The sequence below is a fragment of the Athene noctua genome, chromosome 1 (assembly GCF_965140245.1).
Source record: "Athene noctua chromosome 1, bAthNoc1.hap1.1, whole genome shotgun sequence".
NCBI classification, from domain to species: domain Eukaryota; kingdom Metazoa; phylum Chordata; class Aves; order Strigiformes; family Strigidae; genus Athene; species Athene noctua.
In genome coordinates, this window is record NC_134037.1 from 64,164,284 (window position 1) to 64,180,234 (window position 15,951).

A 15,951-nucleotide genomic window follows, 5' to 3' on the forward strand; every position below is an offset into this window, starting at 1 on the left:
AGGTGCTCTTACTGCCCAAGAGGGGCTGACGGGACCCCCCAAGTGGCCCCAGGTGGCCCCTAGCCGGCTGGTGCAGTTGGGCCGGGCGGGGCCGGGCCTGCTCTGGCACCGAGGGAGGGCGGGAGGCCCCGCGGCCCCGCCGCCGCCATCTCCGTGGCTACGCGGGGGCGGGGGGGTGCGCGGCGGGCGAGGCGGCGGATCAGGCAGCGCCGCGGACAGCCTCCGCGCCCGCGCGGGCTGGGGTCCTCGCGCGCCATAAGAGCGTGAGGCGGAACGCCCGCCCCCTTTTTCTCGTGCGGCTCGCGGTGGTGCCGGGGTGAGTAACCGTGATGGCGCCGGGGCCTGCCGGGCCGAATCCCCGCGGCCGGCGGGGCATCGCGGCGGGAGCGGGCCGGGCGGGGGCCCCGGGGCGGCCGGCGCCACTCACCGGGGCGGCCTGTGTCTGTATTTGCAGCAGGAACCCGGGCGGGAACAGCACTCACCGAGAGCGCCATGGCCGAGGAAGGGTGAGCGGGACCGGGGCCGTCGGGGGTGGAGGGGCCGCGCGGGCCGCGTCCCGCCCGACCGCGCCTTTTCGCGCCGCTCCGTGTCGGGCCTGGCAGCTACGGGTGCGTGCAGCATGCCAGGCCCCGCCGCGGCGCTGCCGCATGCTTCCCGCTGATGAGAGGCGGGGTGCTCGGCCGGCGTCTGGCTGACAGGGTCGCTCTCTGCATGGCGTGACTTCCCCCCCTTTGTCAGGGAGCACGGAGAGGGCGCAGCCAGTTGGCTTGCTTTCAAGTTCACCTTTTTTCGGTTTCTTATTTGGCTTAGTGCCTTAGCTTGCTTGTGTATTTGTTAACGACTGGATGCTTGCAGGTGAACGGGAAGCTTTTGCTTATAGTTGTAACATGTTGGCACGATCAGAGAGTACTGTCTGTCCTCCCTGTAGCATTACTGCTGGAGGTGTAATGGATGTTAACACCGCCCTGCAAGAAGTGCTGAAGACCGCACTTATACATGATGGCCTAGCTCGTGGTATTCGTGAAGCAGCCAAAGCTTTGGACAAGTAAGTTCTGTTTTCTCATTTTGTTTGGTGAATAGCAAAACTGGGTGAGGTATGTCGTGATATGTTGAACGCATGCAGTGGTCACTTTGTCTAGCTGTTTAATTGAAAGCCTTTGGAAGACCATGTTTTTCTGCCAGTGAGTTTTGTATTTTATTATCTCTGTTTTGGATTCTTTTAACTGTGATCTTAAAATACACATGCTAAACTTGGTGATTCAGGAATAGCAGCATATAGTGTATTAGGTTTTGTCTTTCTGTGACCTCGGTGCCATTGAGTTTTCGTGTGAATTGGTTTTGTGAAGAAAATAGAATGGCAATTTTGCTATGGAGCTATGGAAATCTCGGTCTCAGTAACCTTGTGTTTAACGAAGTGATAAACTGTTCTCAGAACTTTCTAAGATTTTTTTTGGGAGGGTTAATGTTATATCAGATTTAACCTTGAAGAGTTGATTTAGTTTTTATGAAAAATACCTGGAACTCATAGCTTGCCTTTACTTTTTTACTAGCTTCATTTTTTGTTGCAGCTGTAAATAATTGCTTTGATAAAATATTAAAGTTGTCATGTATGTGCTAACTCTTGTAATTAGTTATGGTTTCTTGGAAGGATGAAGTATTGTATGTATATGTGTGTATATACACATACATACACACCTCTGTGTGTGTCTATATATAGATAGGTACATGCTTTTTATATAGGCACATGCTTTTAAGAATAGACAGGGTTTTAAGTTCAGTGCTACAGTGTTTGGGTGATGACTTCACAGTTTGTCGGATACCCCTTCACTCATTGTATGAGTGAGAACAGCAGTCTGACAAACCTGTATGCAAAAACCTCTAAGACAAGGTACCAAATGATAGAAGAGAAATACAACTTGGGTGACTGACAGGTAGCTTGTAAGACTTCTTTTGAGTTCAGCTACAACTTCATATGCTTTGTGTTAAGATGATGATGTATGCACAAGGTTTATATGTGTTCGTGTGTGATGGTTCTTGCTTGGAAATGTTGTTTCTGAAACGTTCTGGTGAAACTTGTGATGAAGGTGGCTATAAAAGAAAACTGTTTGTAGTGGCCACATTATATTAGATTAAGCATAGAAGACCTATACAGCTCTCTCTGTTGTCAGGTATCCCCTTGGTATTCTTAACATTGTACCACAGTATACAAAGATCCTAATTAGAATTGGGGCCCTGTCATAACAGCTTCTTTGAACGTAAGTAGAAAAGATTATTCTGAAGAGCTTATAACAACTTGACATGGAAATTCAAGTTTTTAATTACAATTCTAAAATTAAATTATTGTAATCTGAGGTAAGCAAGAAGAAAAAACTTGTCACTTGGTTGCTATCTAGTAGTGACACTAGTTCTTCGTGGGACCTGGTGTTTATCCAGTCATTACACCTTTTCCCAGTGGCTGAGAATTTTGTGAGTGGAATTTTTAGAAGCTTCCAAAACTGGAATAGAACCTGATAATAAACATAACAACATATCAGTATGTTATGTATATGAAAAACATAAATAGTAGTAGATAAAAGCAAAGGTCTATTTAGTATTTCAAAAGTGTATGGTGTCTCAAAAATAAAAATTAAAAATTGGGAAGTGGTTGTCTAGAAATGCACGTGCTGAATTTTGTTCTTTGTGATTTGATTGTAAAGAAGGTTAAAGCAGTTCTGAAGTTACATTTGTCAGTTTTCATGTTTTTTAGACGTCAAGCCCATCTTTGTGTTCTGGCTTCAAACTGTGATGAACCCACATATGTCAAATTAGTTGAAGCACTTTGTGCAGAACATCAGATCAACTTAATAAAGGTGAGTGTCAGAACTTCAGACACAAGCTTGGAACGGTTGTCCAGCTTGCAGTGTAAGATGCTAGTTTCAGCATATAGAGAGCTGAACCTTTGAAACATTATCCTATAATTCTGTATATGGCTTATCTAAGCAAAATTTCTCTTGGCGGTGGAGATTGTCGTAGTTCTGTATGATTGTCATAGAAGCAATACAGAAACTGGATGCAAATGGTGAACGATACGTGTATCGGGTGTAAGTTTGTCCTGTATAAGAACTAATGCTGCAAGTGGTTGTGGAGCATGGGAGGAGTCTCAGCATGGCTTTTTCTTCAAATTAAAATACAAGCTGTACAATGATGATACTTTGGCTCCCTCTACTGATACTTGTGAGGAAAGCAGCCATCCGTTACCCAATGCTTCTGAGAGTACAGCAGCTTTTTTGCTGAACCCAGTTAGGATGGAAATGGCTCGTTCTAACGTGATACAATGTTTTATGCAGGTTGATGACAACAAGAAACTGGGTGAATGGGTAGGTCTCTGCAAGATCGACAGAGAAGGAAAACCTCGCAAAGTAGTGGGCTGCAGTTGTGTGGTTGTCAAAGTAAGATGATGCTAATTACAGCTTACTTCTTGGCTTCTGAAAATAAGCAGTAAAGATAAGGTTGCTTTACATAAGGGACTATTAAGTAGAGCTCTTAGATATTTTTTAAGCAGCTGCTTTCCATTGTTCATAGTGAAAATAAACTGTTTCCCTGTTCTGTATTCCCTTTCATGTTTGTTTAAAATACTTGTATTCATTTTGTGAGTTAATGGTTGTGTCCTTAAAATATTTATGCCCTCTTGCCAGTAAGCGTCAAAGGAAAGGCCTTTTAACTATAGAAGAGATGAAGTTTTGCTGAAAAAAAACAACCAGTTCAATGTGTCTGCTCAACCTGAAAATGTTTTGCGGAGCATATTTTTAAATTACACTGGTAAAGTACAGCCACAGTACGAGCCTTGAAGACTTTGTAGTCTTTGAGGTCCCAAGAGCTGGCTACATCTTCACAATAAAGACTAATGCCTTCTGCATGTGTTTTCATGGTTTTACTACTTTCACATATTTTACTTGGCTTTCCTTAAGCAGAAATTAAGAATTTGTTTGGATTCATACCAATGGGTGTTACATTTTAATGAAATAGTCATTTATCAAAACAGTCTTTTATTAGAGGGAAAGAAGCTGGCAGATTGCTTGAGGTTATTGGTATGAAATTTTGGGAATGCCTTAAGAAAAAATGTCAGAATATCACTTGTGCTTTTAAAAATAGCTTGTGAAGCTTTGCATGGGCCTGTATGTTGTTAATGGGTTATCTTGTGTTACAGGACTACGGCAAGGAGTCTCAGGCCAAAGATGTCATCGAAGAGTACTTCAAGTGCAAGAAATGAATGGAAAATAAATTTTGAACCTGTCTTGTGTGTGTGATTAATGGGTGGGTGTTGGTGGAATAGTTTTGAATGGCAAAGGATAATATCAGAAGATAAAAAGACTTTGTGGGTCTTGGTGTAGTTTATTAGTGTGTTAACTGTCAGCTTGCTAAAAAGATAATGGCAGTCCCAGCCATTGCTCTTCTAGGGTGCTTCTGCTTCCTGTTCCTACCCCAGAGGTTATCAACTTGGGGAACTTTTCACAGCTGCTGAGTTGCAAAAATGCTGACAGTTGATGACTTATCTTTGCTTGGCAGTGCTTAGGCCTGTACTTCTGCAGGGATTCTGACTAACTTGTTAGGGAGCTGTCCCGATCCGATATCGGGGAAGATTCTTAAACAATCCCGAGAGCGAGATTAAGACACAAACGAGGTCAGATGCTGCATAACCTTATGAACTTTATTTTCTATAACAACTAATAAGAGCGATAGGACAGAGAGGAAAAGAAAGGAAAAGGTCGGAATCCCTAAACAAGAACACGGTAGAGGCGCAACTAATTACCACCACCACAACCAGGGATCCGGCGATGTTCTGTCGGTCCGATGATGCTCCACGTTCCCCTCTTTCTTCTAGTTAGTTGGGTCCCCTCTTTCTTCTAGTTAGTTGGGTCCCCTCTTTCTTCTAGTTAGTTGGGTCCCCTCTTTCTTCTAGTTAGTTGGGTCCCCTCTTTCTTCTAGTTAGTTGGGTCCCCTCTTTCTTCTAGTTAGTTGGGTCCCCTCTTTCTTCTAGTTAGTTGGGTCCCCTCTTTCTTCTAGTTAGTTGGGTCCCCTCTTTCTTCTAGTTAGTTGGGTCCCCTCTTTCTTCTAGTTAGTTGGGTCCCCTCTTTCTTCTAGTTAGTTGGGTCCCCTCTTTCTTCTAGTTAGTTGGGTCCCCTCTTTCTTCTAGTTAGTTGGGTCCCCTCTTTCTTCTAGTTAGTTGGGTCCCCTCTTTCTTCTAGTTAGTTGGGTCCCCTCTTTCTTCTAGTTAGTTGGGTCCCCTCTTTCTTCTAGTTAGTTGGGTCCCCTCTTTCTTCTAGTTAGTTGGGTCCCCTCTTTCTTCTAGTTAGTTGGGTCCCCTCTTTCTTCTAGTTAGTTGGGTCCCCTCTTTCTTCTAGTTAGTTGGGTCCCCTCTTTCTTCTAGTTAGTTGGGTCCCCTCTTTCTTCTAGTTAGTTGGGTCCCCTCTTTCTTCTAGTTAGTTGGGTCCCCTCTTTCTTCTAGTTAGTTGGGTCCCCTCTTTCTTCTAGTTAGTTGGGTCCCCTCTTTCTTCTAGTTAGTTGGGTCCCCTCTTTCTTCTAGTTAGTTGGGTCCCCTCTTTCTTCTAGTTAGTTGGGTCCCCTCTTTCTTCTAGTTAGTTGGGTCCCCTCTTTCTTCTAGTTAGTTGGGTCCCCTCTTTCTTCTAGTTAGTTGGGTCCCCTCTTTCTTCTAGTTAGTTGGGTCCCCTCTTTCTTCTAGTTAGTTGGGTCCCCTCTTCAAATGAGTACACAGTCTGTCTTTTTTTATAGTCTCTGACCCCACAGTTGGTCTGCCCATTTCCACGGGGCTCGTTGTTGTAGGTGCCACCCATGGTCCTCCATGCGCGCATGCCTGGGTGTCCATGGTGGTCGTGCTGGCAAGGGGCCGATCTGTCTCGCCGTGGTTTCCCCTCCACCCGGCTCACGTGTAGGCACAGCTCAATGGGTGTCTTGTCTAGGGCGGATGTGGTTTTCGTCGGGGGACTGTGTGTTTCCTTCAAGATGTGCTCCTTTATGCTGAGTCAGGAAGTGGTTGTCGTGGAGACAGTGATGTTGAGACATGCTAAAAGTCCAAAAAGTTCCTTACAGGAGCCTGAAGTACTGCTGTATCTGTGATGAAAATTTGGTTCCCTCTGCTGGAATAAATGAGGAAAATGGCCTTAATGGTTATCTTAGGCTTCTGAGATGTTGAGGGAGTCTTAAATGCTGTCTTCATTTATTCAGAGAACTTATTTCACACAATGTGTTTTGCCGTCCCCTGACCCTTTCCACCCTCCACCACCCCCCAAATTGTGGGTGGAATTGGCTTCTTACAAGAACTATCGTCATGTACTTCTAGATCTTATTCTGTGGGAGTTCTCAGTTCAAGGGTAGCCAGGTAGTTGAGATCTCAAAGGCGGCAGTGTTGAACTCTGACTTAACCAGTGTCTTGGTGTTTCTGTAATAGTTGGATGATGTACAGAAGTTGCGCTTTTGTCATGCTTTTTCAAAGCAAAGTGGGTTTCACGCTGGAATTTAAGATTACTTTTCTCCTGCAAGTTGTATTATATTTTCTGCAGAGCAGCTCTCTAAGCGGAATTGTAAGGAATGTTGCTCCATTATGCTAATAAGTAGGAAACGAATGTGAATAGGTGGGACTGGGCACCTGTAAACTGGGGATGGGAATATGTATCTGTATACTTCTCAGGCTCTTGAGCTTGAATTTTCATTATCGTTTGTAAACCCGTTTTTTGATGTTGCCATTCATTGATGTAGTGTAGAGACAGGCATCTCCAGATGCTGGGCTCAGGTACACTTCCTCACAGCTGTCATTAAAGCTTTTGAAATGTTGCTTGGGTTTAGCCCTGTTGCAGCTTTTGAATAGGTAGATTGGGGTGACTTCGATTTTTTTGAGAGGTTCCTATAGTAACATTTTCAGGTGTATTTAATGATGGAGTCACCTGTTCCAAGTCTGGTTAAAACCAAGAAATTTATCCTTGTGCTGAACTTCTTACATGTTCAGTCTTTGAAAGTCAGTGAAGGAGTTAAAGTAGCTTTTAGCATTTCAGTTAGTGAAGCCAGTATTGCAAATAAAGGGAAGTTAACAAATGAGTGAATGTTGCCATTTTCCATTTGAATATAGTTGAAATTACAGAAGTTCATTCCTGTAGATAAGAGACTTAGTTGCAGATCTTATATAATCACATTACTAGAGGTTTCTAAACATTCAGAACAGGAGTAATTTGTAAGAATATTCCTTTTTAAATGGAGTTGAAAAATGCCAACTATTGAAAAGCTGTCAGTTTGTCTAATTTTGAGTATGACTTGTATACAGAAGCACACCAAAGCACACATCACATCATCTTTTGTCCTGTCTTGAAGCTGCATCTTCCAAGAGTTTTGATTAAAATAGGCTATTTGTTCGTCATATTTTTATAATGTTTGTAGCTACATTATAGAGAAAGAATTGTCCGAAATGGTGGTGTTGGCAGTCTAAGAGGATTTATGGTTTGCTTTTCCTTGGCTGGCTGCTCTATCAGTTAAATTCACAAAGGGAATTGGGATCCAAAATGAGCTCAGTATCTGGGTTCAATGCCTGTGTGTTGCTGAGGTTGAAAATTGTTTCTTAATTGAATGTGCTTCTGTACCAGAATGTTTTTTACTTGGCTAGGAGTAGTAAGTTCCTCTTGATTCCTTACATCCTTGGATGCAGGGTTAAAATGTGCAGTCCAGTAAGCCCCTCCAGGGTAGCAGGTGAAGATTTTTAAAAAGAAATCCATAGATGTAAATTACCAAATTAGGGAAAGTCTATTCTAAGCCTGTGCAAGCAAATTGAGCTTTTCCAGATGTTTGGCTTTTTGGCTAAAATACAACTTCTCATTTTTTTGTTACATTGTAACACAAGAAGACCCAGGACAATAGAGAAAAGCATCATCCCTAATTAAGATACACTTCACTTACTACGGTGGGAATTCAGGCAAGTAAATCATATCTACATGTTTATTTTCTGCATGTGTATGAGTATGGGAAGTTAACCCGCATAAGGTTTTAAGGCTACTGGGTAAAATTTTGGTTGCTTTAACATGGGCAAACAATAGACATTAGATTTTTTAAATTGGATTTGCTGTTCTAAATGAAACTTAGCTTGAGGTCAACTCAACATGGAAAACCTCTGCTAGTAAAACTTAATTTCTCATAAATTTATTAATGGTATCCTGTGAAGCACTAATACCAATGTGTACTAAAGTTTCAGAGGGGACTATATTATGATTTCCTATTAGGAGGAAAAAATAGGAAGGATATTGGTGGAAGAAGGAAGAAATGTTTGTGTCCAGGTGAATTGTAACTGAGAAGATAGTCTTGAAGTGAAAATGAAGTTGATAACCTGTAGCTTTATTAAAATTCTGAAGAAGTTGTCTGGCTCTTATCACTTTACCTGAATAGAGGATGTGGAAGGCTGTTCACCTTGTGTTTTGAATTTAATATCTGAATTTCTTCCCCTTCACAAATATTGAGGGAAGTGTAAAGAAAGTTGATTCAAAACAACATGACACATTGTAGTATCATTGCATTTCCAGTCCAACTAAAACATTGTAGAGAACCAGGCTATGCTGGGTAAAGAAAATCTTCTGTGATCACTCAACCTACACAAAGGTCATGGTAAGATTGTATTTGTTGGGCTAGGCTCGAATAGTACAACCCTAGTTTCAGGCTTGTGTTAAAGGTGAGATGCCCGTTTTCATGGATTTGAAGTTAGTATACTGCTTTTTACTTCTGAGATGAGCAGTGAAATACCTTCTAACAAGTTTTTTAGTTTGGGGTTTTTTTAAAGCCCTATATGGGGAACATGTGCATTCAATCTATAGTTGTATAAGACTTGAGAATTGTTAACACATTGTGAACTTACATGTCTAGTCAAACTATTAATTGTAATGTAAATAGGTCCTTAAAGAGTTTTACATATTGTAAACATGCAAGCAATTTGAGAAGTCCAGCACACTCCAGCTATCAAGTCTACAGAATATTCTACTTAATTTTGCACATTTTAACTTTGAGTGGGAGAAAAATAACATCTTCATTATCAAAATGGTTTCTGTGTTTCATGGGATGTTGGAACTGCTACTTCAGCTTTAGCTGGGTTATAGGTTTCCTTTTAATTACTATCTGGTATGATCATGTGACTCGCAAGAAAAGGGGTTCAAGTAGTCCACGAGCAAGTTTTTTAGGCAGTGTTTCTTTTGCAACAATGGAATAATACAAATTCAGAGCTGTGGGGTTTTTACATCACCTTATTTTACGTGGCAATGAATATTAATACTAGGGAATGACAATTCTTTGGGCTAAGGTTGGACTAGAACCAACATTTCCTAAATGTTTTTGCTGGAAGGAATTGGGTTGAGATTTTAATTTTCTGATCAAAATGCTTAGGTATCAAATCAGGGTTTTTCCTGTAATGTTTTCTTTCCTGGAAGTGACCTTAGAACCTATGCAGGGTCAGTGTTGGAGAACTGGTTAAGACTCAGTTTACTTCATACTTATTATGATTATCCATAGTGTTGACTTTATTTTCAAAAATACCCTAAGAACTAAATTCCACCCAAACATTCTAGTTCACCATCATCTTTTGTGAAAGTTAATTTGTGTTTTACTCAAATTGGCTGAGGAAGACAAGTGATTGCTAATCCTTCTTCATCCTGGTAGACTTTGCATATGCTTTGAGACCTCTGTAGACTAGAGACTGAGTTTCTTCACATGTGGTAGATGGTATTTTTGTTTTGCCATAGAAGATGAACTGTGTCCTGTGTTGTGGAAGAGGGCAAAGAGAAGCTACAGGAGCATGCAGACCACAACAGACAAGATATGAACAGCATGTGGCAATAATGGTATAAGATTATGAGGCTGTAATAGCTCAGGAATACATATAGAGGCTGTTAATATGTTTTGGAGGGCTTTAAGGACTTTGTTTAGCCACTTAAAAGTAGTACAGGATAAAGCAGAACTTACAGCTTGCTTAATGCTTTTGCTTAATGTAGACTTATTCTGTGATTGGGGGGAATAAGAAGATTTGTAAAGCTCCAGAACCATTTTGAGCCAGGAAAAGGAGATATAGTGACCACTAGCCTGAAAAACAGGAACAAGAAAGAATCTGCCTAGAGGTAAGAAAAGGTGCAGTGAAGCAGAAGACAACCCAGGACCCAAATATTACTACTGGACCAGACTATGGTGTGAGGGATGGGAACTTAGCTTGTAAGGGTATAATTGACCAGGATTTTAGTATTTGGGGTCCCTCTCCAGAGGGACCTAGATCGAGCTGTCTGAATTTGTCACCATAGTATAAATTACACTTTTTATTTTGAAGGCCCTGTTTTGGAGATTCTGCTTTGGAGAACTTAGGGTCGAGTGAGGGAAGTAGTGTCTGAGGGTGAGCATGTGTGTGTGAGGAGTTGAAAGGGGCACTCATTGGCTCCCTGGAGTTGCCCATTGTGAAGGGACCCGGGTCTTCGCAGTTAAATTTTTGGGTGGTGTGTGTGTGTGACTCAGCTGGTGTGAGAATGCTTCTCTCTTAACACCTGCAGTACTTCAGATAAGGTTTCAGAGGACTAGACTTTGGATTACTCTTTAAATTACAGCCATCTGCAGTTATCACCCTAAAGGTACCTGTGGGTAGACAGCATTAAACATTGAACTGGGAATTAGAGACTTTGGATTTAGAGTTCCAGGACTGGCCCTGACTTTTCCACTGTTGCTGATCATACGTGATGTCCATTGTAGGTTTTCCTTGTTGTGAAATGATAATGCAGAATGGCTTGCTCCATGATGCACGTTTTGTGGCTTTTAGTTGGCAGAAGCAGCAGAATGAATTTTTTTCTGGACTAAAATACCAAGTTTTAGTGGTTTTGAATGGATTGGTAGTCCTTTCCAGGCTTACATTTTTACATTTCCATGTGAAGTAGAAAGCTAACAGTGCTTTGAAGAAATGCTGGTAAGTCATTCTGAAGGTGCAAAGTACAGACTTCTAGACAATATTGGAAGAACATCCTATGTGGGATTTATAATAAAAAAATATCTTGACAACAGCTAAGATCATTATGTTTTGGAACCATCTGTGTGTCATCCTGGCCAGTACTGCTTTTTTTGTCTTGTGCATTTTACCTTAGATGTAAAAGCTTGAGCATCTGGACAGCACCACCTCATATTTGCACAGCTCCTACTTTGATGGAGTTGTGGACCCTGACTGTGGCTCCTGTAGGGGAGTTGATTGTACCTGCCCTTCACTCTTTCCCATAACAGTGCCCATTTTACTGTTTCAATCCTTTGGAGTCGGGGATAACAGCAGAGCTACTCTATGCTAATTCTGGTTAAGAAGGAAGTATGTGTGCTTGTAACATGTAGTGGGAGCCTGGGTGCTCATTTAAGGTAATTTCTTATCAGGACAGCTCATTTGCATCAGGATCTCCCATTATATTATGCTGATAGGTTTTGCAGTAGCATGAAGGTCAGGGGACCAGGGCTTGTCAGCAGCAAATCACCATGCTGTACAAGCACTTCTACAGGCTCCAACCATTCCTTTGGAGAGCACTGTTTATTCTGCTTGCTTTGCCAAGTGCCAAGAGAAGAGTGTATTTTCCAGTCTTATTTAACATGTTAAGTATTTTATGGAGGCTGAACACTAATCCCACATGAAGAAAAAAAATATTTAGTATTAAAACACATGTATCCTTAACACTTTCTGTAACAAATAGGCATAAGCCTCAGTATTTTCTAACTAATATTCCAGATTGAGTTGTCTCTACCTGCTCAGTTTTGTTCCTTGTTTGTACAACGGAACCTGGATATCCCAGCTGTGAGCCAGTGACCCTCTTGTGTTCTTGTTACTGAAGCTGGTGCAAACGTGGTCCCTAAAATGTGCTCCCTTTCCTGGAGACCTCACAAAGGTCTCTCATCCACTGATGTAAAAGAACTCTGAACATACATCTGTTTCAGCCTTGTCTTCTCCTTTGGAGATGATGTGAAGCCTCAGTAGGATTTTTAATTTGTGTTAGGCCACTGAACCACATACTGGATGTTGGGTGAGCACAGCTGTGGCTTGATTTATGTAGCCTGAGAAAAAACAGAAGTAATGGCAAATTATTTTCCCAATGGTTTTAGACAGTTAAGTAAATATACAGAAATTTTTCAGCCATTGGTCAGTAAGCAAATGTTTATTTTGAGAGTCTTTTTAACAAATTGAGCAGATTAACTGGTTAGTATGCTGTCATACATAATGTTCCTACACACATTCATAATTTTCTCATGCATTGGCATTATTTTTGAATGAAAGTCCACTTACAAAAAAGCCCTGAATCCACGTTAACTACTTCATGTAGCTGACTTGTTCTAAATGATGATGTAATCTTTTATGAAAGTAAATGACTGTACAAATATCTGAACTTTCAGCCATTGGTAACTGTGCTTCTTTTTAATTCTAAAAGTGTCTGAGACATGTGAAATAGTAGAAACTAATTTGAAAATCACTTTGACTTACAGGAGTTTTTCCTCTTCCAATTCAAAAAGCAATTGGGGAGACTTTTTAGAGTACTTAAGCAAAAGTATTTAAAACATTTTCCTGGGACCTGTGTGAGCAATACAGTATTACATAATAAGGGAATACTTTTGATAAGTGAAGTAACAACAATCATGCTTTTCAAAAATTTACACACTGATATAATAATTGTTTGTACCTGATTGATTTGTTTAAAAAAAAATCCTTTTAATGATCATCTGCTGTTTCATATTACTGAAAGGTTGTTAGGCACAAAGCAGAGTTCCATAAAAATATGTATCTACAAGGGGAAAAATGTTTATGTATAGATCAACCTAGCTGTTGTTTTGCTTATCTGATTGGAAGTTTGTTACATTCAGGTAGTCCTCGAGTTGAGTCAATGTCAGGAAACTATTCTTTGCTGTAGCCAGAGCAAGGCTAGTGTCCAAGATGAGAGTAAATTTTACTCTGTGAAGCACAATGGTAGAATTTGTATGTCAATACTCTAAAAAAATACCAATGCCTAAGTGGTCAGATGTTCTTAATAGGCATTTAGGTCAGTGCCTGGCATGCCAAGATCCTGCCCTGTAAAATTTAACAATCAAGTTATGAAACTGAAAAAATATATTTTATGCTGATGTGCAGAAGAAGTATTTATTAAAGCAAATTTCCTGTTTTCATACTCCAAAAAATTGTAATTCCAGTATGCTTCATTTTTCCTTTTTTTTTTTTTTCTGAATGGTTCTAAGACATTTTCCACAGTGAAAGAGTTCAAATCCCTGTTAAAATAAGCTTTGTATTTTGAGGGCAGAAAAAAAGCCATGCCCCCTAAGTAACCTTTTATATTGATAGTATTGTTAGCAGCCAGTGTGTTGGATAACATAATACAGATGTTTAGGACAGGTTTAGGAAGGCAAATGGGAGGAAAAAACCTTGAAATGTTTCTAGTTTTAAGAATATGTGTTTAAGGGAATGGAGGTCATGTTTTGTAGAACCCCTGCACAAAAAAAATGAAACACCCTCAGATATCCATATATATAAGTGTTTGTATGTCAATACAAGCTATGGTCTATATTCTCTTTTTTATCCATTTATTTGAATGGACAATATTCAAGTAACAGCCTTCAGCTTTGCTTTTTTCAGGGCAACAAAATACAATGTTTGTCAGCACATGTACAAGAAGTGCCTTTATGTGAATGGAATTTAGCAAGCTACTGTACTTTTAAAAACCTATAAATTCAATTCCTCTTTCTGCAGAGACTGACTTTCACCCTTCCGTTCCTTCCATGAATACATTTTATATCCCAGTCAAAATCTCAGCTTGTTCTGATTCTTCACTCACAGCTATTTAACCCTCTGTTTTAAACTCAGCATGATAGCTTTTACCATTTACTTTTAAGACCAGTATTGTCTTGATCCTTTTCCGATAATTACGAACAGCATCATCATTCTGTCTGACCCTCAAGCCTATTTGTGTCGTCTTCAAATGGAAGTTAATTGGAATATATGTGCCTCTGCAGTTGTGTGAAAACACCCCTAAAAATACTGTTTGGACATAAGCTATAAATGATTTTGCATATATTCAGAAGAGAAGAAAAACTTTTAGCCAAACTGGCCTACAGCCAAGAAACAGGGTTGGAATTGCAGTGCCCTTTGTATGGCTGTCTCCATTATCCTATGATAAAATCCATCATGTCGTTATTGACCGAGCTAGTATGGTTGTGAATGTAGATAGTTAGCTAGCTCTTCCATAAGATCCTAATTAAGTTGTTGAGAACTTTGCTAAGCTCATTCTTCATGGCCTGAAATTGTTCCTTGTTGAGGGTCTATCTCAAATATTTTTATTTTTTAACTTTAGTTAAAGCAGCATAGCTATTTCTGAGACTGTTGTTGAATCTAAGGTGTTTGGTAGGGGTTTATTTACTTCTTTTTTTTTAAAGTTCAGCTAACTTCTTAAAATATTTTTGTTAGGAAGTTCAAGTGTTTCCATTCATGGGCTTGAGATGTAGTAGGAAAATGGGGGGATGAGAGAAGAAGCACTTCCAATACTCTCCCTTCATCTATCATCTGGATGCGTAGGAAAGAAAAGGCAGACTGATCAACATAATTAATAGTAGGTGGGGGTAGAGCAGGAATAGCAATAGGCTGAGTCAGTGAGATACAGGAGAGTCTGGTATTGAGCCTCAAGGCTGCTGTCCCACCATGGATTTCTTGCCAGTAATCATCCATGCAATGAGTGTCAAATTATGTTTCTCATTGTCCTCTAGCACTCATCTATAGGGAGGATGATTGTCAAGAAAAATTCAGTGGAAGAATGAAAATGCATGTACAAATACACATGCATGTGTCATTTTAAGGGAGATTACAAAGCTCAAGACAATAGTATAGGAAAAAAAGGCTGTATGTGCCACCCTGTTCAAGTCTCTTGGTAGGTCTATATGTATTCTTTAAATATGTAGTCATGTGCTGTTGTTTCTACAAATGTCTTATGTAATTTGAAGTCAACGAAGACCATCAGACCCTAAAAATGGTCTAAAACTACTGTGAAGGCTGCTGTTTATTACATACACCCTCCCCCCCAAAAAAAAACCCAAACCAAAAAAAACCCAAACCGCCAAACCAAAAAACCCCTATGGTTTTGTGGTTAAAAATGGTGATGTAGATTTGCTCCTGCCATGGAGTTCCTATGTGGAGGTTGGTAAGTCACTTGGAAATGTTCACAAAGGGGGTCTGAGTGTGTTTTCATTTTCTGGGTGCACCAGCTTGGTTGTGCCTTACTCTGTAGGAATGAACATTCACAGCTACTGACCCAGTAAGCACAGGAAGCTACCAAGCATGCTTTTTTTTTTCCTAAAAAAAAGAGAGTTTACAAGAGTCTCAGATGAGGTAGTCTACGTGAATGGGGGCCTGCAGCCTGTGAGTTACCATTTCCCAAAGTGTAGAACGGGGAATAACCCTCTTTGGGAGGACAGTGAAGACAAATCCCTTTCTGTTTGTCAAGCGCTTCACCGGGGACCGGCTTTGGGCTTTGGCTGGTGTTTCAGTTTCGGGCTGTACCTAGGCCCTGGCGGGGGGCAGCCCAGGGGAGCCCGGCCTGTGCAGCCCCGGCGGGCCGGGCCGGGGCCGTGGCTCGGCGGTCGGCGGGCAGCTCCCGGTCCCGCCGCCGGTCGTACCCGGCCGGCCGCTGCCGGCAGCGCTTCTCCGGCGAGGCAGGAGGTGGCACCCGTGCTACAGCTGAAGGGCCGTGGCCAAAAAACATGGCCCAGGCCTGTGGCGGGGCCTGGCTGCCCGGGACTGGAGTGGTAGGAGCAGGTGGTGCGGTGATCCCAGCAAGCTGGCGACATAGGAAACAAATGTGAAATGAAACTCTTTAATGCCTTTGAATGTTGTCGATTTCTATGCGTATTTTCCAGTATTGTAGCCTTGTAAAATCCAAGTCAGTCAGATGTTTA

At 41.2% G+C, this 15,951-nt stretch overlaps 1 protein-coding gene and 3 non-coding genes across 6 annotated transcripts; all 4 read left to right on the forward strand.

Moving 5' to 3' along the window:
* The first annotated feature begins 208 nt into the window (after positions 1-208).
* On the forward strand, positions 209-4,273 carry RPS12 (ribosomal protein S12). Of its 3 annotated transcripts, none has more exons than XM_074924139.1 (6): positions 214-316; positions 455-506; positions 929-1,045; positions 2,747-2,849; positions 3,327-3,428; positions 4,187-4,273. In XM_074924139.1, exons 2-6 carry the CDS (start codon positions 493-495, stop codon positions 4,247-4,249), a joined length of 399 nt encoding a protein of 132 aa, XP_074780240.1. In that variant the 5' UTR covers positions 214-316; positions 455-492; the 3' UTR covers positions 4,250-4,273. The 3 variants fall into 3 exon arrangements, with proteins under 3 accessions (XP_074780259.1, XP_074780240.1, XP_074780250.1); XM_074924149.1 differs by having other exon boundaries at positions 243-316; positions 458-506; XM_074924158.1 differs by lacking the exon at positions 455-506 and having other exon boundaries at positions 209-316.
* On the forward strand, positions 1,788-1,862 carry LOC141956595 (small nucleolar RNA SNORD101). Its single transcript, XR_012632966.1, has one exon. It is a non-coding gene; the product is annotated as a small nucleolar RNA SNORD101 (small nucleolar RNA).
* Positions 3,173-3,259, forward strand: LOC141956569 (small nucleolar RNA SNORD100). Its single transcript, XR_012632941.1, has one exon. It is a non-coding gene; the product is annotated as a small nucleolar RNA SNORD100 (small nucleolar RNA).
* LOC141956621 (small nucleolar RNA SNORA33) lies at positions 3,734-3,868 on the forward strand. Its single transcript, XR_012632991.1, has one exon. It is a non-coding gene; the product is annotated as a small nucleolar RNA SNORA33 (small nucleolar RNA).
* Positions 4,274-15,951: the final 11,678 nt, after the last annotated feature.